The sequence below is a fragment of the Leopardus geoffroyi genome, chromosome C3 (assembly GCF_018350155.1).
Source record: "Leopardus geoffroyi isolate Oge1 chromosome C3, O.geoffroyi_Oge1_pat1.0, whole genome shotgun sequence".
NCBI classification, from domain to species: Eukaryota; Metazoa; Chordata; class Mammalia; order Carnivora; family Felidae; genus Leopardus; species Leopardus geoffroyi.
In genome coordinates this window covers 28,627,288-28,652,403 of record NC_059338.1, presented here as the reverse complement: position 1 = coordinate 28,652,403, position 25,116 = coordinate 28,627,288, and the positions used below count along the sequence as shown (strand labels likewise).

At 59.5% G+C, this 25,116-nt stretch overlaps 1 protein-coding gene across 7 annotated transcripts; it reads left to right on the top strand.

Moving 5' to 3' along the window:
- Positions 1-1,124: 1,124 nt before the first annotated feature.
- Positions 1,125-23,147, top strand: LOC123586891 (receptor-type tyrosine-protein phosphatase V-like). Of its 7 annotated transcripts, none has more exons than XM_045456487.1 (36): positions 1,127-2,342; positions 2,749-2,839; positions 3,848-4,002; positions 4,474-4,538; positions 4,888-4,936; positions 5,115-5,387; positions 5,581-5,850; positions 6,046-6,309; positions 7,169-7,423; positions 7,525-7,770; positions 7,935-8,210; positions 9,205-9,477; positions 11,306-11,569; positions 11,768-12,034; positions 12,353-12,634; positions 12,967-13,107; positions 13,396-13,606; positions 14,077-14,144; positions 15,116-15,242; positions 15,365-15,412; positions 16,057-16,150; positions 16,331-16,421; positions 16,530-16,606; positions 17,597-17,731; positions 19,217-19,339; positions 19,905-20,065; positions 20,155-20,290; positions 20,662-20,729; positions 20,892-20,979; positions 21,096-21,174; positions 21,263-21,339; positions 21,478-21,606; positions 21,825-21,935; positions 22,042-22,202; positions 22,569-22,704; positions 22,913-23,147. In XM_045456487.1, exons 4-36 carry the CDS (start codon positions 4,482-4,484, stop codon positions 22,970-22,972), a joined length of 5,097 nt encoding a protein of 1,698 aa, XP_045312443.1. In that variant the 5' UTR covers positions 1,127-2,342; positions 2,749-2,839; positions 3,848-4,002; positions 4,474-4,481; the 3' UTR covers positions 22,973-23,147. The 7 variants fall into 7 exon arrangements, with proteins under 7 accessions (XP_045312444.1, XP_045312445.1, XP_045312443.1 ...); XM_045456486.1 differs by having other exon boundaries at positions 1,128-2,342; positions 17,597-17,686; positions 20,823-20,979; XM_045456484.1 differs by having other exon boundaries at positions 1,129-2,342; positions 20,823-20,979.
- The last annotated feature ends 1,969 nt before the right edge of the window (positions 23,148-25,116 follow it).

Below are 25,116 nucleotides of genomic sequence, written 5' to 3'. Positions count from 1 at the left end.
GAGCCTTCCCCCCACTGGTCCGCCAGTGCCTCCAGGTTCCCACCAGGTCTCCGGGGTCTGAGCCCCATTGGCCTCAGGCACACCCCCTACCCTCCCAAGGCTCACCCGGCAGCAGTTTGAGGAGCTGGAAGCTGAGCTCTGGGGTGAAGAGCAAGGAGGCTGGGGGCCAGGAGATGGGAGGGCTGGTTGGTGGTGGGGGTGGGGGTAACGGCATTAGGCAAGACCCTGAGGATCTCTCAGTTCCCTTTGGGTGTGTTTGGGGGTGAGGGAATAGTCACTCTTTGCCTCCTGCCTCACCCCTCTCGCCCTCTGCTTAGAAATGCCTGGATACGCATGGAGGTGTGAGGCTAGAGCCCAGGAGTGGTGAGGGCACCACCCATAAGCCTCAGATGGTCCCAGATACCCTACAGCGCCTCCTCCCCAGACTGGCCAGGCTGCTGGAATGGGGAAAGGCCTGGAGTTCTCTGGGAGTGACTCTACCCCCAGAACCTTCCCTGTCCCTGGGGTGGAGTGGCCCCAGACGGCTCTGAAACCTTCATCACTCCAGCCACTGATTTGCCTTCCAGAGTTGGGATTTAGCTTCCAGCCACCCTTGACTCCAAAAAAAAAAGTATAGCAATAGTCGAAAACCAGAAAGACCCGTGTGCAACCTTAACCGTGGCCCATTAGCTGTGTGACCTTGGGTGCGTTACTGAACCTCCCTGAGGCTCAGTCTCCACATGAGGGTCCTCCCTGCCCAAGGAGATGTGCCTAGCACCTCTCTGATCTGTCCAGTGGTGCCGGGCTGTGAGCTGGAGAAGCTGGCCAGGGCAGGGGGCCAGGGGAGTGGTGTCTGGTGGGAGGGTCTGTGTTTCCTCTCCCACAGACCCCGGCTTTGTCCAGCTAGCCTGCAGGGACAGAGCTGCCTGGGCACACTGCCCTCCTCCTCTTGCCATCCCCCAGTCCCAGCGCTGCCAGCCACGACTCGCTGCTTTCGGGGTCAGAAGCCCCTTGCAGAGGCAGCCGTGTCTGGAATTTTCAGAAGTTCTGGTTTCTTGGAGGCACCTAGGGAGCAGGCCAGGCCGCTGTCAGCCCCAGAGGCAAAGGCTGCCACCCTGTAAAACTCCAAATTCCAGAAGGGAGGCTCTTGGGTATGGGGTCTGCTGCTGGGGGCCAGGACTCCTGGGTCCTGCACTCTCCACAGGTCTTGCTCCCCTCCCTAGACCTCTTCATTCTTCTCTGGAGAAGCCTTAGGATCATATGTCCTCCCCAACCCCCACCCCCAAATCCTGGGCCAGCCTAGGCCCGCTTCTACCACGGTGTTATAGGTGCCTGCTTGCCTCTGGCTGAGTGGGGGAGGCAGAGAGGCTGGGAACTGGGAGGCCTTATCCAGGAGAAGCCAGGGAGACCCTGGAGGAGACCCTTGGTGGATGGGACAGAGAATTGCCGTTAGGAAGTGTGGCCGTGTCTGGGCCAGCTGGTGTGAAATCTGAAGAAAGAAGGAGACTCATCAGGCATGCCCTGGGGCCCTGCCTCTGTCCTGGCAATCCCGGAAGCCCATCCCCCGCCCGACCCAGTTTCCCTGACACCTTTTGGGTACCTGCCGGTGAAAGGGACTTTCCCATACCTCCTGCCCCCGGGGCTGAAGGACCACCTCAGCATCTGGGGAGCCAGGGCCAGCCTGCCTGGAGATCCAGGAAAGAGCCCCATTCTTTTCCAGGTTGCTGGAAGTCGGGTCCCTGGCTTTAGGACAGAAGAGAGTCTCTCCCTTTCTCCCAAGCATGGAGCTGGTGAAATGGACATCTATTTTACAACACGGGCCTTTCTTCCTGGGGCCCTCCCCTCCCCCTCCCCCTCTATGATGTCCCTTGATGCCCCCATGTACACATCCATCCAGATAAATATGTACACCCTCACGGCTCATGCACGTGCGCGCGCACGCAGTGTGTCCATCCACACACGTGCCCAGGCTGCCGACACACACACACACACACACACACACACACACACACATCTCACCAGTCTGCTGCCTCCAGCCCTTTGCTGCCTTCCCACAGCCTGGCCAGAGGGATCTAGGCCTACCCTCTCCCTGGTGACCTTCCCCGAGGTGTGGGAGGAAGAGTGGGAGACTTGGCTGTCCGGATCCACCCTGCCCCTCTCCTGCCTGGTGATTATCTTCCCCCGGGTGTGGGGGGTGCCCAAGGCCTGGCTTCAGGCCCTGGGAGAGGAGGGGGAGGGCCGGAAAGGAGCTGTGTGGGACAGCTGCAGGAAGAGACCAGGCTGGCTCACATTTGGGAATCAGGATGCCTGGACCTGTCCCTGCCCTCCTCTGCCTCCTGGCTGGCTTTCTCCAGAAGGAATCGGTAAGGTGCTCTCAGATCTCAGGAGGACCCTAAGAGTTCTCTAGGGAGAGGATGTGGGTTTGTCTGTGGGAGTGGTTGCTGGGCAGGAGACACAGCCCTTGTGGTACTTTTTTTGCTGAATGGAGAGGCTTGGGCTGGGGAGGCTGCATCTTGTCTGTTAGAACCTTTCTACCCCCCTGGAGCTCCCTCTTCTGTCAGCACGGCTGGCGGTGGGGGGTGGGGGGTGGTGGTGGCTGGCAGGCGTGCCTTCTACGGCTAGGGACCTTCTCCAGGACTGTCCGTAGGACTAGCTATGGAGTCTGTGCTGTCCCCAACAGGCCCCTATTGTGGCAACTCTCAAGCAGGGTCTCAACGTCCCCCCCCCTCCATTACCTACAACCACGTCTTGACACATCGCTTCTCTTAGATTCTGAATTAGGATGTTTCCACCTCACTTCTCCCTTTTGCTGCTGCTGATTGAGACTCTGCGAGAAAGAGCAAAGAAAGAGGTGCCCCAGGTGAGGTGGATGGGGGAAGGGACAAGGGTTGGCCCTTTCTTGGGGCCTTCTCCTTTAACGTCAGTTTCCCCAGTTGCTCTCTGCACCCCCTGCCCCCCCCTTTGAAAGAGCACATGCATGAATGTACACACGCGTGCGCGCGCACACACACACACACACACACACACACGGCCTGGAAAATCTGATGAGTCTGCAGTGCTCAGTTTCCAGGCCCCTATCCAGAGGCTGGGTGGGTGGCTCTGAGGTTTGGGGCTGGGTGGAGTGGGGGAAGGGCAGGCAGCCCCTGGCTCTGAATTGAACCAGTGGGAGGCTGAGTGGGTTTCTCTGCAGGCCTGCCCCCCCCCCCCCCCCGCCCCCGCCCCGGCTGGGGCTGGCCCCTGAGAGCCTGGCTCCCAAGAAGCAGCCTTGCCCTTCAGTTTTCATACCTGCCTGTTTTCTGCGTATTCCCCCTCCCCACTTCCTGAGTTAGCCGCTGACTCCTGGGCTCCTTTCCCGAGGGCGGGGAGGGGGGGGTGCCCAGAGCCATTTCTTCCCCTTCTGTTCTGCCTCCCCCTCCCCTCGCCACCATCAGCTGTCTTGAGGTGGGGACACATGGGTGAGCAGTTCCAGGTGAGTAGCTGGCCTTAGGCTGGAACGAAGCAGGCCTGCTTCTAGGCCAAGTGCCAGGGAAGGTCCCCTTGCCTGCAGCCTGCTGGGGGCTGGGGGGCGGGCAGAGGCTGGGGTGGGCACCGCTGGTCTATGTGGACAAGGGACTTAACTAAGCAAACGTCCTAGGGACTTAAGTAGCTCTTCAGAGAGCTCTGAGCTGAGAGGACCCTAATCCGGGGGGTTGGGAGCAGGACTGGCCTTCTCGGACCGGGCTCTTCCCCTCTCTGGAGACCAGCTTCCTCATCTGGGCAGTGAGGGTGTGGGAACAGATGGGTCCCAGGGGCCAGGTGGGCTCTTCTAGATCTATAATCGCTGTGACTCAGGGCCTTTAGGATGTGCTCCTGTGCCTCTGTCCACAAGGGCATGGTGCCACATGGGTGCACAGAAGGGGACACACACCCACAGCTGTGGTCCATCCGTTCCACAGCAACACACATCCAGGCGATGTAACCGCGACCCTCCTTTCCCTCTGCCGACTGGACAAACACTCTATCCATCTGCCACGTGTTGATAGGGTCGGCAGAACCACACTCCTCTCTGGGGTCGGGGAGTGGGGAGCCAGCTGCCTTTGCTATGTGTGCCCACTCGAGAGGCCATCCCTTGCCTTGGTCTTTCCCGAGACCCCCCTGGAAGGTCAACTGCTGGAGGAGGGGTGGAGGCAGGGGAGGCAGAGGGAGAGGCGGGCTTGTCTGCAGCCCACGGGGTGCAATGCCCTTCTACCTTCTGGGCCCCAGGGTCTCTCTCCCCTCGCTGAATCTTGCCAAGGCTGGGTGGGCAGAGGGGTTAGGGTCCGGACTGAGAGGCACCTCCTTGGTCTTTGGCTGCCTGCCACCTGCCATCTCGCTGAAACTCGGCCTTCCCACCCTCGCCCGCCTGCCCGTCCGCGTCCGCCCGTCAGTCAGCCAGCCAGCCAGCCAGCCAGTGGGGCAAGGGGAGGGTTGGGGGGACTGGCTCCACCCCTGCTGCCTCTTAACTTTCCTTTACAGACATCGGGATGAGGCCCTCAATCCTGTTTGCTGTCTTCCTCTGGCTCCGGGGTTTCTTGGCCCAGGTGAGGTGGGCACAGGGGGCAGGCAGGCAGCTGGGGAGCTGTTCTCCAGGGCCCGTCCAGGCTCCCACCTCTCTGTGGGGCCCCACAGCTGGTCTGCATTAGGCAGAGCAGAGGCTGTTTCTTCCCAGCCGTTGGCTCAGAGGACAGAAAGAACAAACCGCTTCTGCCTGCGCGGGGCTGCCTCCTGAACTTGGGGTGTGCCTGTGGGTGATGCCCTTTTGTCCCTGTCTGGGGGAGTGCCAGGCAAGAGGACAGCCTTCTCTCTGATCTCGGCCCTGTCCCCTGCTGGCTTCCACGGACCCCAGAGCCCTCTGCCCATCTCCTCCCCCCTCCTCCCTCCTTCCTATAGGGACATGAGTGTCACACTCTGGCAAGGAGCCCAGACGGAGAGAGTGGAGGTAGGTGTCTTCAGTGGGGCGAAGGAGGTCTGGGAGGTAGGAGGGAGTGGGGGTGCAGGGTTGGTTTCTCCATGCGAGGCCTTGCCTCTGCTCTGGCCCTTTCTTTTTTCTTTGCCTTTCCTCCTTCTTTAGGAGAGAAAGGGTATCGGGAGACTCTGAATGCACCCCTTTTCCCCAGGACCACCTCTGAAAGTGAACGTCAGCAGCCAGGGGAGGCCTACTAGCCTCTTCCTGAGCTGGGGAGCCCCAGGGCCAGACAAGTTCAGCCATGCCCTCCGCCTCACCCACCTGAGTCCCCTGGGCTCTCCAGAAGGGCCGCAGCTCCAGGCCCACACCAACGCATCCAGCTTTGAGTTCCGGGACCTGGTGCCAGGAAGTCGCTACCTGCTGGAAGTGACTGCCCTGGGACCCTGTGGGCAGAATACCACCATCATCCTCACTGCCCGCACTGGTGCGTGGGGGCGAGTAGTGTGCAGGCATTGCAAGGGGTCTGAGCAGGAGGTATCTGTCCTGCAGGGTTGGCACAGAGCAGGGTAGCCAAGGAGGGCCATGCCTGGTACCGTGACCCATTTAGAAGCATTTGAGGCACAGGGATGATGCCCCTTTGGCCCTGAACTTGGCACTTCTCTCTACCCCTGATGCAGCCCCATCACCTGTCTGCAACCTGCAACTCCGTAGCCCTGGGAGCCCGTCCAGCCTCGAGGCCTCGTGGGGCGCTGCCCCTGGGGGGCAGGATGGCTACCAACTTCTCCTCTACCACCTAGAATCCCAGACACTGGCGCGTAACATCTCCCTGCCGCCGGGCAGCCTGGCCTGCAATTTTAGCAACCTCCTACCAGGTAGCGAGTATGTTCTGGAGGTTACCACCTGGGCTGGCAACCTCCAGGCGAACACCAGCGCCCACCAGTGGACAGGTAAGGCAGGCACCTGGCAAAGGCCCAGACCAGGCGGTTGGTCTGGGACGTGGCGGGGGCAGCCCAGAGCCTCCTAGGGAACCCTGCCCCAACATAGCTGGGCTTCTAGTCTTCCTGGCTGCCAGGGCTGGTGCCGGGATCCCACGCCAGGGCTGTTTCTCAAGCCTGACTTTGCTCTCTCCATCCCCCTTCCAGCCCCCGTGTCTCCCCACCAGCTGGTGCTGTACGCTCTGGGCACCCGTGCCCTGCGAGCCTCCTGGAACAGCTCTGAGGGGGCAGCCTGGTTCCACCTCATGCTCACAAACCTCTTGGGCGGCACCAGCCTGACTGCGGTAGTCAGACGGGGAGCCTCCAATCACACCTTCCTTCACCTCTCTCCGGGCACCCACTACGAGCTGACGCTCAGTGCTGTTGCCGGGCCCCAACAGGCAGCGGGGCCCAATGTCACCGAGTGGACCTGTGAGTGCTTGGGGTGGGGGTCGGGGGCCAGGGGGTTACAGCGGAGCCTCCTCGGCTCTTCTCTGGCTGAGTGGGTGGGATATACGTGGCGGAGGCCGGGGTTCCTTTGGAATCCTGTGGGGAAGGGATGAGGCACGGAGGGAGCGCGCCTCCTGTTGGCTGGTGGCAGGTGCCCACCTGAAGAGGTGATGGCGGTGTAATGGTCACCCCTTGAAACCTTTGTGTGCCAGCCACAGATGATCTCATTTAGTCCTCAGACCGGCCCCATGCAGTCATGTCATCCCCAGTGTATGGTAGAGGGAGCCGAGGTTCAGAGACAGGAGGGACCCAAGGTCAAGCAGCTTGTGAGTGACCAGGCCAACCTGAGCCCGGGCTGGGTGCCTGCAGAGCCCATGTTGACGTTGCCATGTTTTTGCTCAGAGAAGCACTGTCGTGCATGGGCTACGGGTGGAGGAGCTGGACTGCCTGGGTTATGAATTTCATCTCTGCCTCTCACTGGCTGTGGGTCTCTGGACAAGTTACTTACCTTCTCGGTGTCTCAATTTCTGTTTCTTTAAACGTGGCTGGTGACAGTAGCACCCCCTTCACAGCGTTGTGGGGAGTAGGCATGAGATACTGCGCGTAGGGTACTTCGTGCCCTGCTGGCATCTATGCGCTTGGTACTTGATGCGTTATTATTTTTGTTATTGTTGTCCGTGGCCCGATCCCAGAATTCACCCGGAACGTGGCAAATGGTGGCTGCTGGCCTCTGGATGAGACGTGGTCTAGTGTTGGAGGAAGAAGCTGGCGTGAGGAGGGTAGGATCTTTCTTATCCACCGTTTAGGTCTTTCTGCATATGTTTTCTCCTTTTACCCATAGATCCTTCTGCACCCTTGGACCTGGTGGTCATTCCCCTGCCCTCGGAGCTCTGGGCAAGCTGGAAGGCAGGGTCTGGTGCCCGGGATGGCTACCTGCTCAGGCTAAGTGGGCAGGTGGAGAAGACCATCACACTGGGTCCCGGAGCCCTCAATGCCACATTCCCAGGGCCCCTGCCCGCTGGACCCTACACTCTGGAGCTGAGGGTCCTGGCCGGGCCCTATGATGCCTGGGCCCGGGCCAGTACCTGGCTGAATGGTGAGTCTGGGCTGATGGGGAACAGGATGAGGCCCTGCCCAGGGGCACCTGCCTTGAGTGGCAGCTGGGTTCTCACTCTCCAGAATTTGCATCCTCTGCAGATTCTGCTGCCCAGCCCAGACAAAGCAATGGGACCACGCTGCAGCTGGATGGGTTGGGGGCCACCAGGGAGCCCAGGAGGCAGGCACTGCTCTACACTGAGGGAACCCCAAGCCTCCTCGGAAACATCTCCGCGCCACCTGCTTCCACGCAGGTCACTTTGCATGAGCTGGGGCCTGGGGCCAACTACCAGGTGGACATTGTCTCGTCTCTGGGAAACACTACCCAGAGCCCCACAGGCCATACAAGTGAGTGTCAGCCACTGTCCCCTGACCCTGCGGAGTGGGGGCGGGGGAGGCCTTGCCCTGGGGAGGGAAATCTGGGTAGAGGGGAGGCTCAGAAGAGCTGGGAAAGGGCTTCACGGGGCCACAGACGCAGTATGGCCCCCTTACCAAACTGTCCCTCTCTTCAGAGCTCCTGGCACCACAGTCACTGGATGTCACCGGCAGGGGCAGCCCCTCTGACCTGACCATTGGTTGGGCCCCAGCACCAGGGTGGCAAGAAGGCTACAGGGTCACCTGGCATCCGGAGGGCAGCCAGAGGTCACCAGACAGTCTTATTGACTTGGGACCAGACAATTCCAGCCTGACTCTGAGGGGTCTAGTGCCCGGCTCCTGCTACACTGTGTCAGTGTGGACCTGGGCAGGGAACCTCAGCTCCCCCATCCAAAGGACCCGTGCCTGCACCCGTGAGTTCCCTGGCTTCAGCCTCTGGGAGGCCAGCCCAGGACAGTGGGGGTGGGGGCCCAGCTTCCCTTACTGTCCGCTCTTCTGCGTGCCTCCTCTTGACTTACACGGTCCCGTGTCCATCCAAGGTGGGCCCTTCAGGAATCTATTGGCAAGCATCTTCCACCTCCTACCATTTGGGCGGCCATCCGCCCATCTATCCATCTATTCAACACACATTTAATGAATGCTTCCCAGTTTTTAGGTATGGGGCTAGGTGCTGAGGCTAAACATTATGAACAAGACAGTCTAGGAATATTGACAAGTAAACGGAGGCTATATAAATATATGTATAAATACATATATGCACACACACGTATATGATGTGTATTATTTTACAGATCATATAAAAAACATAAATGTATGATGGGAATACGTACAACATATTTCAAACCACATGCAACTGTGTTCTTGTAGGTTAAAACTGATGACTGATGGGAAGTTTATGTGGTTCAGTCGAATCTTGTAGGACTTACAGAAGGGGAGCCTGCTTAGGGAATCAGGGAAGGCTTCCTGAAGGAGGAGGAGAAGGAGAGTGAACTGAGAAGCTTGTAGTCTGAGTTGGACAGAGAGGGGCTTTATGGAGAGGCTGAGCATGCACCAAGGCCCTCAGGAGAGAGAGGAAGAGGGAGGAGGAGAGGGGAGAGGGAGAGACAGAGGCAGAGAAAGAGAGAGAGAGAGAATGAGCTCGCAGGCACTGAAGGTCAGCAGATGAGCTGGAGACCAGGACCCAAAGGGTTAAACATTTAGGTGGGTCCTGGGCCTTGTGGGGACCCTGTGAGCCAGACATCACACTGTCAAGGAGCTGACCGTGTGGGGAGGGAGCTGGATTTGTAGGCTGGCAGTGTTTGGGGCTCTCTTGGTGCCCAGGAGAAGAGCACAGGGGAAGGGGAGGCAGAGAAGACAACGGCAGGGGGTTTGCGTCATTCCAAATCTATTTCTTCCTTGACCTTGCAGTCCCTGCTCCTCCTGCCAACTTGAGCCTGGGCCTTGCCACCCAGCCTCCTGCCCTGACGGCCTCCTGGAGTCCCCCGCCTGGGGGCAGGGATGGCTTCCAGCTGCGGCTTTACCGCCTGAGGCCCCTGACTCTGGAAAGCAAGGAGGCTCTGACTCCCGAGACTCAGAACTTCTCCTGGACCCCACTGCCCCCAGGCACCGCGTTCCTGGTTCAGCTGGCCACCTTGAGGGGCCCAGATGAGAGCAGCAGCACCAATGCCACCGGCTGGATGCGTGAGTGCCCCCTGCACACCCCTTCCTTCCTGGCCACCCTTGCTGGTTGGATTCCCCAGCGGGGCGAGGGGGGCTGCGTGCTCCCCTTGGCCTCTTCATCATCTGTGCGCAGGCAGCTGGGTTGACTGTGGTTGATCCCTGATCTCTAGGCACCAGGACATCCCTAACTGGGAATCCCCAGGGATCCTGGAAGGTGGGCAGAACCCAGGGGCTTGCTCTTGTACAGTGGCTGGGCCATGCCACTCTCCAGGCTCTCATATGGCCAGTGCGGGAGTGGGGAGCAGTGGGGAAGGGACCCAGGACCCCGCCTCGAGCTCCCCCTGGTCTGGGAGTGTTTGATAGCAACAGCAGTGACTCGTATTCACTGGGCCCTTTGCTAAGTGTTCTCCCCATGTTCTCTCATTTCCTCCTCATGACAACCAGCCTAGGAGGTGGCTACTATGGCTCTGCCCATTTCACAGATCAGGAAACTGAGGCACAGATAAGCAAAGTGACTTGTCCTGGGTTCCTCAGCCCTAAGTGGGGAGTCGGGATTCCATTTCTGACACTGTGACCCAGAGTCTGTGCTCCTAGCCGCACGCTAACCTCCAGAGAGGAGCGGGGGAGGGTGCCGGCGCTGGACAGGGTCATGCAGTTACTGAAGCATGGGACACACTGAGCAGCACACAGCAGAGCTCTCTCCTTCTCCCGTGGAGCCTCCACAGCCATAGACCTGGGTTTGGAAGCGCCCTCTCACACGAGCCTCATTCCTTCTGCCTTCTCTGAGTGTTGCATTCTTGCTAGAGCCAAAGTATAGCTGCTGTCACCCCTTCCCCCACCCTCAGAATCATCTTTCTCCAGGGTGGTGACTCCCCCACCCCCTGCTCTGTCCTCCTGATTCCTCCCAGGGGCCATGTGACCTCAGACAGGTCTGAGAGGAAGCTGGAAAGAGCACCCGCCTAGGAGGCAGGAGACCTGGGTTTTAGCTATGGCCCAGTCCCTAGAGCAAACGTTGTCCCTCTGTGAGCCTCAGTTTCCCCATTTGCAGAGGAGGTGTTGGCTGGGTGACTGGGCCAGGCTTATGTGGCTCTAGGGCCTGGGCTCCAGCTGAGGGTGAAGGGGCGCAGCTTGGGCCCCCAGACTTTGCCTCTCCTTGAGAACCTGCCCAGTCACTCAGGGGGTCTTGCCAAGCTGTTTGGGTACAGGGGCTGGTGCTGCCCCGTCCAGCCCTGCCTCCGAGAGGCCTGGCTGCTTTGGGAGGGGGAGGGGTTAATGTGTTCATGCAGTACTACTGTTTGAGCCAGCCCTGCTGTCGGCCTGAGCTGGTGCTTCCCCACCTGGGAAGGATGGAGGGACACAGGAGGGAGGAGGGAACCAGAGATGTGGTTTGCATTCTTTTCTTCTGCGTTCCTTTGTCCGGGCTGCCATAACACAGCACCACAGGCTGGGGGCTTAAACAGCAGAAATTCATTGTCTCACAGTTCCAGAGGCTGGAGATCCGAGCTCAATGAGTTGGCAAGATTGGTTTCTTCGGAAAGCCTTGAGGACGGCAGTTTCTGTCCCAGGCCCCTGTCCTTGGTTTGCGGACGGCCCCCTTCTCCCTGTGTCTTCACACAGTCTTCCCTCCGTGCGTGTCTGTGTCCAGATTTCCTCTTCTTACGAGGACCCCGGTCGTAGTGGATTAGGGTTCCATCCTCATGACGTCACTTAATTACCCCTTTGAAGATCTGATGCCCCCAAACAGTCGTATTCTGGGGGTTAGGACCTCAACATGAATTTCGGGGGGACATAGTTTGGCCCACAGCACCTTTCTTCTTCTCCACCTTCCCATATCTTGCTCTCCCCACAGCCCCCCTCGCCCCTCCTCTGGTGAACGTGACCACTGAAGGTCCCACCCAGCTCCGGGCATCCTGGGTGCATGCTCCCGGGGCGCGAGACGGCTACCAGGTGACTCTGTACCAGGCAGGTGCCCAGGCAAGCGCCAGCACCGTGGGAGCCGAGGTGGACAGCACAAGCTTCTCAGCTCTGACCCCAGGCACTCAGTACGAGGTGGAGATCATGTCGCAGGCTGGGCCTCTCGGCACCGCAGCGGCCAATGTCTCTGGCTGGACCTGTGAGTTGCGGCTGGGAAAGGCAATGAGGGGAGGAGAGGTGGGCAGGGCTGCCTCTGAGACCCCTGGATTCTTTTCTTAGCCGCCACTCTAGTCCCATCTCCCAAATTCCGCACCCGAGGGCCCTGCCTGGAGCCAGCGAGCTTGTGGCCTCACGCACCCCACGCAGCTTGGTTCACCGGCTCTCTTTCCCTCCACAGCCCCGCTCGTGCCCAATGAGCTGTTGGTGTCGATGCAGGCGGGCAGTGCCGTAATCAACCTGGCCTGGGCCGGTGGCCCCCTGGGGCAGGGGCTGTGCCATGCCCAACTCTCAGAGGCCAGCCACCTCTCCTGGGAGCAGCCCCTGGCGCTCGGCCAAGCCCTCCTCGTTCTAAGGGACCTCACACCTGGACGCCATCTGTCCCTGTCAGTGCTGTGCCAGGCGGGGCCACTCCAGGCGTCCACTCACCCCGTCGTGCTGCCTGTTGGTATGTTAGCGTGTGTTGGGGGAGGATGAGCGGGAGGCTCCAGTCCGGGCTGCGACGCTGCCCGTTCTATTCGGAGCCACCTGCTCCCCTCCGGTGGGGGCTTACCCACCCCTTCCCCGGGGATATGCTTCCTGTGCTTCTCCAGATGGGCAGTGATGCCCAAAGGAGAAGTTGTTTCTCTGTGTGGCCAGGGCCTCTTCCTGTGAACGTAAATGCCCAGTCCCTTTGTACCTGCTGATTCTGAGAGCTGCTGCTCCAGGTGCCAGCCTCTTGGGGTGCACCGACCCCCACACAGCGCAGAACCTTTGCTTCCCACAGAGCCTGGCCCCGTGGAGGATGTGCAGTGCCAGCCCGAGGCCACTCGCCTGGCCCTGCACTGGATGATGCCCTCGGGGGATGTGGACACCTGTCTGGTGGTGGCAGAACATCTGGCTGCGGGAGGGCATGCTCACATCGTCTTCCAGGCTAACACCTCCGGGGATGCCCTCCTGTTGCCCGGCCTGCTGCCCGCTGCTTCCTATCGCATCAGTCTCACCGTGCTGGGCCGGAATGGTCTGTGGAGCCGTGTGGTCACCCTGCTGTGCGCCACTTCTGCAGAGGGTAAGCCCTTTCCATGGTCTCCGGAGCCCCCTCCTCTCCCTTAGCCTTCCTCCAACATCACCGCTGGGGTTCTCACTGCCGAGGCCCTCACTGCCGGGAACTCTCCCTGTCCGCCAACTCCCAAGCCTTCCTCTGGCCCTGATCCAGATACCATAGTATGGAGCCTCACCGCCGGCACCCCGGCCCAGGGGTCTCCCGGTTCTTATTTAGTTGCACCCATCAGGCACTGGTTGCCAGGCACCGTAAGAGGTGCTGGGGATGTGACAGCATGGCCCCTGCCCTTGGCCACTGGCACCTAGTTAGGACCTCACTCTTCTCCTCTCCATCCCCAGGCTGGCGCCCCCCGGACTTAGCTGCAGCCCCCCAGCTGGAGCCTGAGGCGGGGATGGGAGTGATGATCACACGGGGTATGTTTGGCCAGGACGATGGGCAGATCCAGTGGTATGGCATCATTGCCACCACCAACATGTCACGTGAGTGTTGGGCCAGGAGGGGATGGGAGACCCTGGCTATTGCCTGGCATGGGATGGGGGGGGGGGCGGGGGGAGGGTCCAGATACTGACCACTGAGGTGAAATGCCTGTGGCTGGCATGAGTGCTGGAGTAGGAAGAGAGACCCAGAACATTCTTAAAGATAGGGCTGATGTTGTGCTATGCGTGGTGGGAACATGCTAGAGAAACAGGGTAGCCGCTTTGTGGGCAGGGAGAGAGGCTTCAGTCTCACTGCTGCCCTTGCGCTGCCCCTTTGTTGTTCCTCTGTAGTGGTGCGGCCTCCCCAGGAAGCCATCAACCACACGTGGTATGACCACTACTATGGAGGACAGGACTCCTACCTGGCCATCCTGCTCCCCAACCCCTTCTACCCAGGGCCCTGGGCTGTGCCGAGATCCTGGATGGTGCCTATGGGTACAGAGGACTGTGGCCAGACCCAGGAGATCTGTAACGGGCAACTCAAGCCAGGTTCCCAGTATCGGTGAGGGCTAAGACTGAGGGGGCGGGGGCTTTTCACTTTCACTGATGGGTTGTTTGCACATTCCCTCTGCAAAAGATCTGGACTGACTTACGAAGAGAAAGCATTTGTTGGCCCATAAGGGTCCACAGAGTTATTTCGACTGGGCTCCCTGGTAGGCAAGGCAAAAAGGAAAACACCCATCTGTTACATGGTTCTTTTTTTCAGGAAAAAAAGTTGGGGGGTTGTGGATTCTGTTTCAGCTTTCCAACGATGTTTAGGTACCTATGTTAGGGCTTCTTGCTGTGGGAAGGGAAGATTGAAAAGAAGTCAGGGGTAGCTTGTTCAGGTAGCGTGACACATAACCTCTTAACAGGTGTGGAGAGAGGCTCTCGCTCTCTGAGTGTCTATTGTTAATGACTCAGTGTCTTGGGAGGGGCTTTGCCCTCTTTGTTTGCCCCTCCAGAACAGAAGTTCCTGTTTCTCTGCCCCAGGTTCAGTGTCGTAGCCTTTACCAGATACAGCCCTCCTGAGACCGTTATCTCCTTCTCAGCCTTCTCAGGTAGGGTGGACACCTGGCTAGGGTTCCAGCTGGGCCCCGGGGCAGGGGAAGAGTGCTGGGACCCCCTGTTCTGGGCTCGTCCCCGACCAGCAACGGGTAGGATTGAGCTTGGATTCCAGGGAGGGCACGTCCTGCCCAGCAGAGCTGGGAGACCCAGAGCCAGTGCTGAAGGTACTGCTAGCACCTGACTTGGCCTGGGTGGGCTGAGTGTGTGTGTGTGTGTGTGGGGGGGGGGGGGGGCGAGGCATTAATGAAAGGGGTTGTCACTGCCCGCGATCACACTACCTTCCTGCACTGCCCCACTCTGTGCTGTCGCTCCCAGGCCACTGAGATTCTAGAACAGCACCGTCCAATAGAAACATAAGGCAAGTCACAAGGGTGAACCACATATGTACGTTAATATTCCCTAGTAGCTGTGTTAAACAGGTAAAAATAAAACAGGTGAAATTAGTTTTAAGAACATCTTATTTAAACCAAGCTATCTATCAATGTTATCATATCAACATGTGATCAATTAAAAAAATTCTTCATGAGATATTTTACATTCTTTTCTTTATCACTAAGTCTTCGAAATTCTCTGTGTATTTCATGCTCATAGCAAAGCTTAATTTGGAGTAGCCATATTTCAAGCACTCCATGGCCCCACGTGGCTAGTGGCTACCATATTGGACAGTGTAGTTCTAGAAGGTCCAGGAAGCCAGGTCCCTACCCTCTTCTATTCTTTGAGGGTGTCAGGGAGGGGAGTAGAGCCTTTGGGGCAAGCTCAGAAGCCAGGGGCAGGGAGAGCTTGCTGGGCATTTTCAGTCCCCATGCAGGATGGTCCCCCTGGCAGCCATTTCTGGCCTCGGGTGGTATTTGGGACTTCTGAGGGGGGTTGTCACTGTGCGCTCCTCCCAGAGGCTCTCAAGTCCGGTCACTGCAGAACAGTGGGACAAGGCTACTCTACTCTACTCTCCCTTTGCACTTCATAGAGCCCAGGGCCAGTGTCTCCAGGGTAGCCATGTCCCTCCCAGCGGCAGTGGGCATCATGATGGGCTGTGTCCTCACAATCTGTGCCCTGCTGGGCCTGCTGTACTGGAGGAGGGTGAAGGGACAGAGGTGAGTGAGAGCGAAGGCTGGGGGCCAGCATGGCTGGGGGAGGAATGGCTTCTTCCCCAAGAAGCTCCCCGTGCCCCCTGCCCCGTTGGGCTCCCTCCCACACGCCTCTTCATCCTTTGCAGGGCAGAGAAGAGTCGGTTTTCCCAAGAGCTGACAGCTTACAACCTGCGGTGAGGGCACTTTCCCATGTCTCCTCATGGTGTGCTGGGCAGTGTGGCCATGCCTGGCACAGGTCATGGTGGCCTCGCCCAGTCTCCCCGGCAGCCTGCGCCTCCGGGACTCCCTTGTCCGTCACCTCACAGCTCTGTCACACCTTCACGAGGCCTTTTCTCCAACCCTAGAGCTCATCTGGCTCCTCTCTGCCCATTCAGCCTCCTCCCCCTCCTCCCAATTCACCTACTCCAGTGCTCACCTTACCCCTGACAACTGGGCGATATCAGGCCGAATCTCTTTCTTTCCCCGGTGATGTTAGATCTGTAATTCTTTCCTCTGGTCCCTCCTGTGCTCCCCTACACCGACTTCATGTCGAACCCACATCGGTGAGCATCAACTATGCACAGAAGCCCTCCTCAGAACCGGTGATGGTGGCAGGGGCTGAAAGCCTCGTGTGTGCCTTCACATGTAGATCCTGTCTGCTCTGCCCTCCTCCGTCTGTCCCCTTGTCTGTCTTTCTGCACTGGGGGCTGGCGGCCCAGGCTGTGCATCCGCGTGTGCGGAAAAATGCGTGCTGGCTCCATTCCAGGGGGTGTTCCAACTATCCACTGAGCTCAGGGCAGAACCCTGCCGTGGGCCCACTCCCTCCCTCTCCCACCAGGCGGACCCATCGGCCAATCCCTATCCAAAGCTTCCGGCAGAGTTTTGAGGCCAAGAGTGCGCACGCTCACCAGGCTTTCTTTCAGGAGTTCGAGGTAAGGCCTCTGCTGCCCTCGGGCTCGGAGCAGAGAGGACCTGGGCCATCTAGGTTGGGCTGGGCTTGCCCTGAAGTCTGGGGGGAGCTCCCAGCCGTGCACATCCCACCCCTGTCCCTCCCCTGGTGTGGGGAGAGATGGGTCCACTTCAGAAAGCAGCGCCTGGCCCGATCTCTGCAGGAGCTGAAGGAGGTGGGCAAGGAGCAGCCCAGGCTGGAGGCGGAGCACCCCGCCAATGCCACCAAGAACCGTTACCCGCACGTGCTACCCTGTGAGTGCCGGGGAGCAGATGGCCAGGGCTGGGCCTGGACGGGGGTGGGGGGCGGTGGGGGGTGCTCCCTATGCCCGGGCACTGCACACACAGTTTTTCCCTCTGCAGATGATCACTCCCGGGTCAGGCTGACCCAGCTGGAGGGAGAGCCCCACTCCGACTACATCAATGCCAACTTCATCCCGGTAAGGGCCACCTTCAGAGCTGGCTGTGGGTGTGTCCGTTCGGGAGACTGGCTGCTTTGCAGGACACGCTGTCCTACCCTGGCTGTAGCAGTCGTCCATGAAGATCACCAGCTTGTGTTCCTTTAGGTTGACCTGGCACGTATTTATTGAGGGCCTACTGTGTGCCAGGCACTGTGCTGGGCCTGTCGGAGTCAGAGCTTGCTACCTGTATTCTTGCCTTCAAAGCAGCACACTGTGTGTGTGTGTGTGTGTGTGTGTGTGTGTGTGTGTGAGACAGGCACACATGCGCTGCCTGTGTGTGTCACATCTACCACTCAGTGTGACGAGTGCTGTATTAAGGGGACAAGCGTGGTATTCAGAGAACATGGAAGAAGGAGAAATTCAGTCCACTCGAGTCAAGAAAGGCTTCCTGGAGGAGGGGACGTGTAATCTCTTGAAGGATGAGTAGAATTTTGATAAAAGACGAAAGAGGGGAAAGGTTGGAAAGAACAGCCAGAGAACAGCTGGGTGCACACGCACAGACAGCGTGGGGCTGGGGTGCTGGGTTGGGGGAGGTGAGACAGCACAGGTAGATTGGGCCCGGATGAAGGAGGGGCTTGATTGTTAAGCTAAGGGCTTTGGATTTTACTTGCTGGGCCATGGGAGCTGCGGACGATTTTTGAGCATGGGAGAAACGTGGAGTTTGGTTTCAGAAGGGGGTTGGTGAACAGGTTGGACTGGGGAGACCATTTCTGTCACATTAGTACCTTCTTACTCTCATGTGGGCTTTTCTTGCCCCTTCAAGGTGGCGCTGGGGTGCTGGTGGTGTCTCTGAAGCCACCCCTCCTGGTTTGGATTCTTGGTGCACACATGTGGTCATGTGCACACGTGTAGGCACACTCTCCTCCCTCCTGGAAATCGCACACGGGACATTTACTGCTGTGTGCCCGGTGGGGCCTGGGGGACCGAAGTGTCACCAATTAACATGCTCCTGTCTTCTGCACTCCCCAGGGCTACAGCCACCCGCAGGAATTTATTGCCACCCAGGGCCCTCTCAAGAAAACTCTGGAGGACTTCTGGCGGCTTGTGTGGGAGCAGCAGGTCCGCATCATTGTCATGCTGACCGTGGGCATGGAGAATGGGAGGGTGAGCATGCCTTGCAGTTTCCTAGAGTGGCCACGGGGTGGCGCATGTTCTCCTTATAGGAGTTCTCTCCTTACCATCTTAGGTCTGGGAAGGTGGGTGAGGCCTGAGAGAGGCCAATCAATCCTGGAGGTTGGTAGGGGTCCCCAAGGCCACCCAGAATGGGAGGCAGTTAGAGGGACCAGGTACTCAAGCTCCCCGGTTGACTCCGTTTCCTCTGACTGCTGCTGTTTCTTTCTTTCCCCTTTTTTTTTAAGTTCTTATTTATTTATTTATTTATTTCAACGTTTATTTATTTATTTATTTATTTTTTAATTTTTGGGACAGAGAGAGATAGAGCATGAACGGGGGAGGGGCAGAGAGAGAGGGAGACACAGAATCAGAAACAGGCTCCAGGCTCTGAGCCATCAGCCCAGAGCCCGACGCGGGGCTCGAACCCACGGACCGCGAGATCGTGACCTGGCTGAAGTCGGACGCTTAACCGACTGCGCCACCCAGGCGCCCCTTATTTATTTATTTTGAGAGAATGAAAGCACAAGTTGGGGAGGGGCAGACAGAGAGAGGGAGAGAGAATTCCAAGCAGGCTCAGCACTGTGAGCGCAGAGCCCAATGTGGGGCTTGAACCCGTGAACTGTGAGATCATGACCTGAGCCAAAATCAAGAGTCTGATGCTTAACTGACTGAGCCACCCAAGTGCCCCTCACCTCTGCTGCATCTCATTATTTCCACCTGCTCTTGTTCCAGGCAGAGGGGGGCAAAGGCATTGGGGGGGGGAAAGAATGGGGTACGGACTGTCTCAGGATGGGCGTTCTGCATCCTTTCTTTCTTTTTTTTTTTTTTCAACATTTATTTATTTTTGGGACAGAGAGAGACAGAGCATGAATGGGGGAGGGGCAGAGAGAGAGGGGGACACAGAATCGGAAACAGGCTCCAGGCTCTGAGCCATCAGCCCAGAGCCCGACGCGGGGCTCGAACTCACGGACCGCGAGATCGTGACCTGGCTGAAGTCGGACGCTTAACCGACTGCGCCACCCAGGCGCCCCAGCATCCTTTCTTTCAACAAGCCTGGTGGATGCCTCTTCTGTGCCTGCTCGATGCAGAGCCCTGGGACAGAGAGAGAACCTGCTGGGTTTGTCCTCCAGCTGAAGCAATGAGGCAAGGCCAGGCAGCCCTAAATAAAGGCATCCAATTTTGTAAAGGAGTCCAACAGCCCAACAGCTGCCTTGAAGTCTTAAGGGTCATATGAGAGGCGTGGGGGTGATGGTGCTGGAGGCCAGCCAGAACAGAGAAGCTTCTGGGTGAGGTAGCCAGGGACTCGGGTTTGTACAGACAGCAGAATTTCAACAGGGTGGCAGAGACCAGAAAGATGAGTGTGTGTGTGTGTGGGGGGGGGAGGGGGGGGTGGTTGGTCCGGATAAACCAGGGGTGGCAGTAATGAGGCTGGGCCCACAGCCACCCCACACCCTTGCTCTGACCCTCTGGCCCTAGGTGCTGTGTGAGCATTACTGGCCAGCAGACCCTACCCCTGTCACCCATGGTCACATCACCGTCCACCTGCTGGCTGAGGAGCCCGAGGAAGAGTGGACCAAGCGGGAATTGCAGCTGCAGCATGTGTGTGCCCCAGGGGACACGGCAGGGTGGGGCGGGCATTCGAGCTGAGACTCTGAGAAGGTTGCCTCACCTCCTGCGTCCCCTGGCCTCCTTCCTTCTGAGAATTGCAAGCACTCAGCCCCTGCCTGTCCAGGGAAGTTGGTTAGGGAGGGGGTAGGGAGGCACAGGAAAGGTTCAAGTGTTATCCGAAGCGACGCAGTGCGTCAAAGGTAGAACAGGGTGAAGCGACGGTTTCTGCCCTGCCCTCCCCTGCCTTGCACTCAGTTCGGGGCTCCCTGCTTCACCCCTCACCCTTTGTGCCCATCAGCCTTGCCAGGCTGTGACCTCCTGGGGCAGGAGAGCCAGGGACTGGCCTCACCCCTCTGCCCGGGCATCCCCTATAGGCCGACGCTACTCAGGAGGCCGGAGAACGAAGGGGTCAAGGGAAGCATGCGATCCGAGGGGCAGGTTTAGCTGTCACCCCGCTGAGGGTGGAGGTATCAGTCGCCCTGCCCTCAGGGATCTGGTGAAGAAAGCCCAAGGGCTGAGGCCAGGGCCCCCTGCTCCCGTCCCTTCCCGTTCCCAGATTACCCAGCAGCAGCAGCGGAGGGTGAAGCAGCTGCAATTCACCACCTGGCCTGACCACAGCGTCCCTGAGGCCCCCGACTCCCTGCTCTCCTTCGTGGAACTGGTCCGCGAGCAGGCCCGGGCCACCCAGGGCACCGGCCCCATCCTGGTGCACTGCAGGTGAGGGCAGGTGGGCGGGCCTGAGGGGAGGCAGGGGAGGCGGGGCTCTGGGACCTCGGGCAGGGCTCAGCCCAGGGCTGTCCCCACAGTGCGGGCGTGGGCCGCACGGGCACCTTCGTGGCCCTGTCAAGGCTGCTGCAGCAGCTGGAGGAGGAGCAGGCGGTAGACGTGTTCAACGCTGTGTATGCGCTGCGGCTGTACCGGCCCCTCATGATCCAGACCCCGGTGAGGGCTCGGCAGGCTGGGCGGAGCAGCCAGGGTCCTGAAGGAGTGGGCGGGAGGTGGGTTGTGGGGGGCGGGGGGAGGCCACATCGAGTCTGGAGGAAAGGAACTCGAGGGGGCACACTGAGGACCTGGGGGGCGGGGCTCTACCACGTCGCCATCCTATCTGGGCTTCTGTTTCCCTTTCTGTCAAAGGGGGAGGTGGGGCAGGCAGGCCTCTGGCGGCTTTGACGCTGTGCGACAGCGACAGCGTGGGCAAGGTCCCAAATGGCCCACCCCCCTCACCCCAGCCTTGTCTTGCCGGTTGGGCCCTTGGAAAATCTCCCTGCTGGGCCATACTGCCTTAGCAGACTGACTCCTCCTCCTCCTGCCAGACCCAATACATCTTCCTGCACAATTGCCTCCTGAACAAGATTCTGGAAGCGCCCTCTGACACCCCTGAGTGAGTTGCAGCTCCCCTGGGGCCCTTGTGGGGTGGGGACACGGGTTCTCTGTGCCCTCCCACCAACAGGCCCCTGATCCTATCCATGGGCAGAGCTGAGAAGACCAGACGCGGGAGCTGGGGAGCCCCGAGTGCCTCCTCCCCTCTCCGCCCCTCCCCCAGGTCCCAGCCCATCTCGGTGGTGAACTTCGCAGAGGCCTGCGCCAAGAGGGCGGCCAATGCCAACGCCGGCTTCTTGAAAGAGTACAAGGTGTGTTTCAGACCAGGGGGTGGGTGACAGCTGAGGGGGCTGTCCTTGCCCAGACAGCACTTTCTGTGGGTTCCGTCCCGCGGAGCGCCCTGAGCGCATCTCCTCCGCCCCCGCAGCTCCTGCTCCAGGCCATCAAGGACGAGGCTGACTCTTCCGCGCCCCCTCCTGGCCATGAGCAGGACAGCACGGTCGCCTGTGAGTGCCCGCGGACTGTGGGTGGGCGGGCGGCCCCGGCCCGGGGAAGAGGGCCTCGGGCAGCCTCACCCTCACCATCTTCCCTCAGATGATTCTTCTCAAGTGCGGTTTTCTCCGGTGGAGGAAAGTCCCCCTAACGAGATGCTCGAAGCCTGGCTCTTCCCTGTGAGATGATGCCCTATTACTTGCCCTCTCTGATCATTTGTGCTTATTAAGCTGGAGCTGGGGTCTCTGGGGGCCCTAGAGCTGTGGTGAGCAGGGGGCACCCTCAGTCCCTGGGAGCCAATGAGTTGTGCTCTGCAGGGTGGGCCTTCTGGCCATGACCACGTTGTGCTGACTGGCCCTGCAGGACCCGAGGAGTTCTGGGAGCTGGTGTGGGAGCATAGGGCCCATGTGCTGGTCTCCCTGTGCCCACCTGACACCTGGGAGAAGGTGAGGGGGGGCAGAAAGACCCCTAACCCTAACCCTAACCTAAGGGTTAGGAGACACAAGGAAGGCCTTCGGCATCAGATGGCAGTCAGGGTGGAAGCCTCGGGAGCTGGGACAGGGGTGGGGGGTGGAGGTCGTGGTGTGGCGGGCCTGTGGGCAGGGTGTGTGGGCAGAGAGCTTGGGAAGCCTCCTGAGCAGCCCTGACTTGGTCCCGGCGACAGGCGTTCTGGCCGACGGAGAAGCAGCCCGTTGTCACAGACATGGTGACAGTGCACCGGGTGGCTGAGAGCAGCACAGCGGGCTGGCCCTGTACCCTCCTGAGGGTCACACATGTAGGTGCTGGGGCCGCAGGGTGTGGGGTGGTGGGCTCTGTGGAGGAGTCTTGTGCTGTTTTCCTCTGCTCCTCCCTGGCACCAGTGCCACTGCCTTTGTCCCCAGGGGGAGAGCAGGAAGGAGAGGCAGGTGCAGAGGCTGCTGTTTCCGTGCTGGGAGCCAGGGCGTGAGCTCCCTGCCACCACCCTGTTACCCTTCTTGGCCGCCGTGGGCCGGTGCTGCTCTCGGGACACGATGAAGCCAGGCACACTGCTGAGCCACTCCAGGTGCTGCGGGACAAAAGCCTGGGGGGTGTGGGTGCCGGGATGCCCTCACTGCCTCTCCAGCAGGGCCTCACATCTATCCCACTGAGCCCTGCTTGGGTCACGGGTCAAAAGGACACGGTCTACACAGTCTCCCAGTGCTCCTGTCTCCTTACTCTGCCTGGATATCTTCTGGGAATACGACATCTTTTAGGAATATACCCCCTCCCTGCTTGGGCCCAAGCCGGCTGGCTCACCAGGCACCCGGTGTCCCCTTCCCAGTCCCCAGGCCCGCGTTGGGTTTCCCCATATACCTGGATACCCGAGCTTTCTCTGCACCGCCCCCTCCCCCCCACTCCCATGCCCTATCTAACTCAAGGTCAATTGCAGCAAGGGTGTGGCTCAGCTGGGCACCTTCCTGGCCATGGACCAGCTGCTGCAGCAGGCGGGGGCTGAGTGCACTGTGGACATCTTTAACGTGGCCTTGCAGCAGTCACAGGCCTGTGGCCTCATGACCCCAACGCTGGTGAGAGGCCACCAGGGCTTAGTTGTGGGAGTAAGGAAGGGTGTAGGGAAGGTTCTAGGAGCCAGCACTGTCTGGGGAGTCACCAGGTGGTGCTGGGGACCACGATGCTCCCAGGTGGAACCCTAAGGGTTAGGAGACACAAGGGAGGCCTTCAGCATCAGATTTGGGCAGTCAGGGTGACGCTCCTTACCCCGACGTCTGCCACCAGGAACAGTACATATACCTCTACGACTGTCTGAACAGAGTGCTCACGGACGGGCTGCCTTGAGTCAGCACTGGTGGCTGTGCTGTGCGGGAGCAGAAGAGGTCTGTGCCCCGTTGGTCAGTGCCAATCAGCCTCAGCAAGCCCGCTGGGGCCTGGTTTCACTGGGAGGGCCTCCTGCACGCTGGGCCCTGTGCCGTGAAGGGGGAGAGGTGAGCAATAAAGAATGTGCTCCGCCTGAGACTGTGTTCCATCTGTCCACCCTCCAAGGAGGAAAGAAATGGCCTCAAAGACTTGCACGACATGGGGCCCAGTGCAAGGGCCGGGTGGGCAACCATGAACAGGGGGTCTGGCTGAAGTGGCCGCCCCACAGCCTGCATGCCGTGGCTCTTCCCGGGGAGCAGCCCCGATGCCCCACCCTCCAGTTTTCCAGTTGCGTCAGACTTCAGTCTCTCCACTTGGTCCCTAGTGTCCTGGCGTGCCCCAGATCCAGAGCCCCCGGTACTCAAGGTTCTCCTGCCCCACCTACCACCCCCGTGTGCAGCAAGGACCAATCCTTGCCTTCTGTTCCCTTCTCCTTGCCTTCGCTTGCCTTCTCCCGCCATCCCCAGCTGTCTCCACCTGCCGGGGCCCCCAGGGTCCTCCTCAGCCACTGCGTGCTGCCCCGTCAGGGTGCAGGCGTTGTAGCCACACTGACGTGGAGGGCAGGGGCCGGGGGCTTTGCTGCTTCCACGGGAGGCTGTGCCTCAAGCCAGAGTTGCTGAGTTTTCTCTGCTCCTTTGCTCCCAGCTTCCTCCCCTCCGCCACAGGAGGGAGGTAGGAGAGAAGGCAGTGAGGGACTTTTGGAGGAGAGAAAAACCGGGAGGGGGAACAGAAAATAGGGTGGGGTTGAGGCCCCCCCAGAGGTCTCCCACACTCTTTAGGACTCAACTGCACACCGTGCGACATGATATGGTCTCATAAGCTCCTGTCTGACTCCCTGATTAGACTGCACAGTATTGGATGGCAATGTGCCTGACGCTGGACACCAACTGTCCCTGGTGGGGGGCCCTGGGGTGGCAGAGGGGACACAGAGAAAGCCTGGACAAATCAGAGCAGGAGGCCCTGAAGTGCAGTTAGGTCCCCAAATGAAAGGGGAGCCACAGCTCCCACTGGCCAACCTGAGTTCCTACAAGAGTACCAGGGGTCAGAGGTCAGAGAGGGCGTTTCGCAGGCCTGGCTGGAGAAGGGCGACAGAGGTAGGGCTTTCTGCTCCATCAGGACCCTTCCCAAGATGAAGTTAGACCCTGGTGCTCCCCGCCCCCTCCCGGGGGAATGGATATGGTGTTCTCTTTCTTTTCTTTTTTTTTTTTCCAACGTTTATTTTTTATTTTTGGGACAGAGAGAGACAGAGCATGAACAGGGGAGGGGCAGAAAGAGAGAGGGAGACACAGAATCGGAAACAGGCTCCAGACTCTGAGCCATCAGCCCAGAGCCTGACGCGGGGCTCGAACTCACGGACCGCGAGATCGTGACCTGGCTGAAGTCGGACGCTTAACCGACTGCGCCACCCAGGCGCCCCTGGTGTTCTCTTCTAAATTATGTTTATCAAGAGTCAGAGGTTGGCCCCATAATGACCCTCAAACTGGAAGACTGGAGACTAGCTCTGAGCCCCCCAAGCCTACCATGAGGGGCTGCTGCTGAGGTCCAAACAGGGCACAGCCATGGCTTTTCCAGTCTGGGCCCCTCACACTGGAGCAGTGGGAGCTGCAAAGAGGCAAGCGAGTGGAGCCAAGCTATGGGTGAATGAGGCCGGAAACGCAGGCAGACCTGGGAAGGCAGGGGCGGCTCCGATTTGTGGGTCTTTCTGGTAGTGGGAGCCCCTCAGTCCCTGGGAGGTTAGCAGCAGAAGAGAATGGGAGGCGGGGGTGGGGGGGGTGGGGAGAGGGTGATGTGAGGTATGGAGGGGTATGGAGGTATGGGGTGGAAGGAATATTGGCTGCCTCTGAGGTCTCCAGACTTCGGGTACACACTCTGGATGGACTTCGGGTACATCTTCTGGATGGGAAGAGGGCCCAAAGGGGAGACAGAGCCTAGTTCTAGCTCTGCCCTGGGGCTTGGCGCAGCGTGGGAGAGGCCACAGAAAGCAAAAGGCTACATGAAGGAAGAACAGCCAGCCCCAGGCGGTCTAAGAAGAGAAGAGGGACTTGAACCCACCTTTAGCCACCATC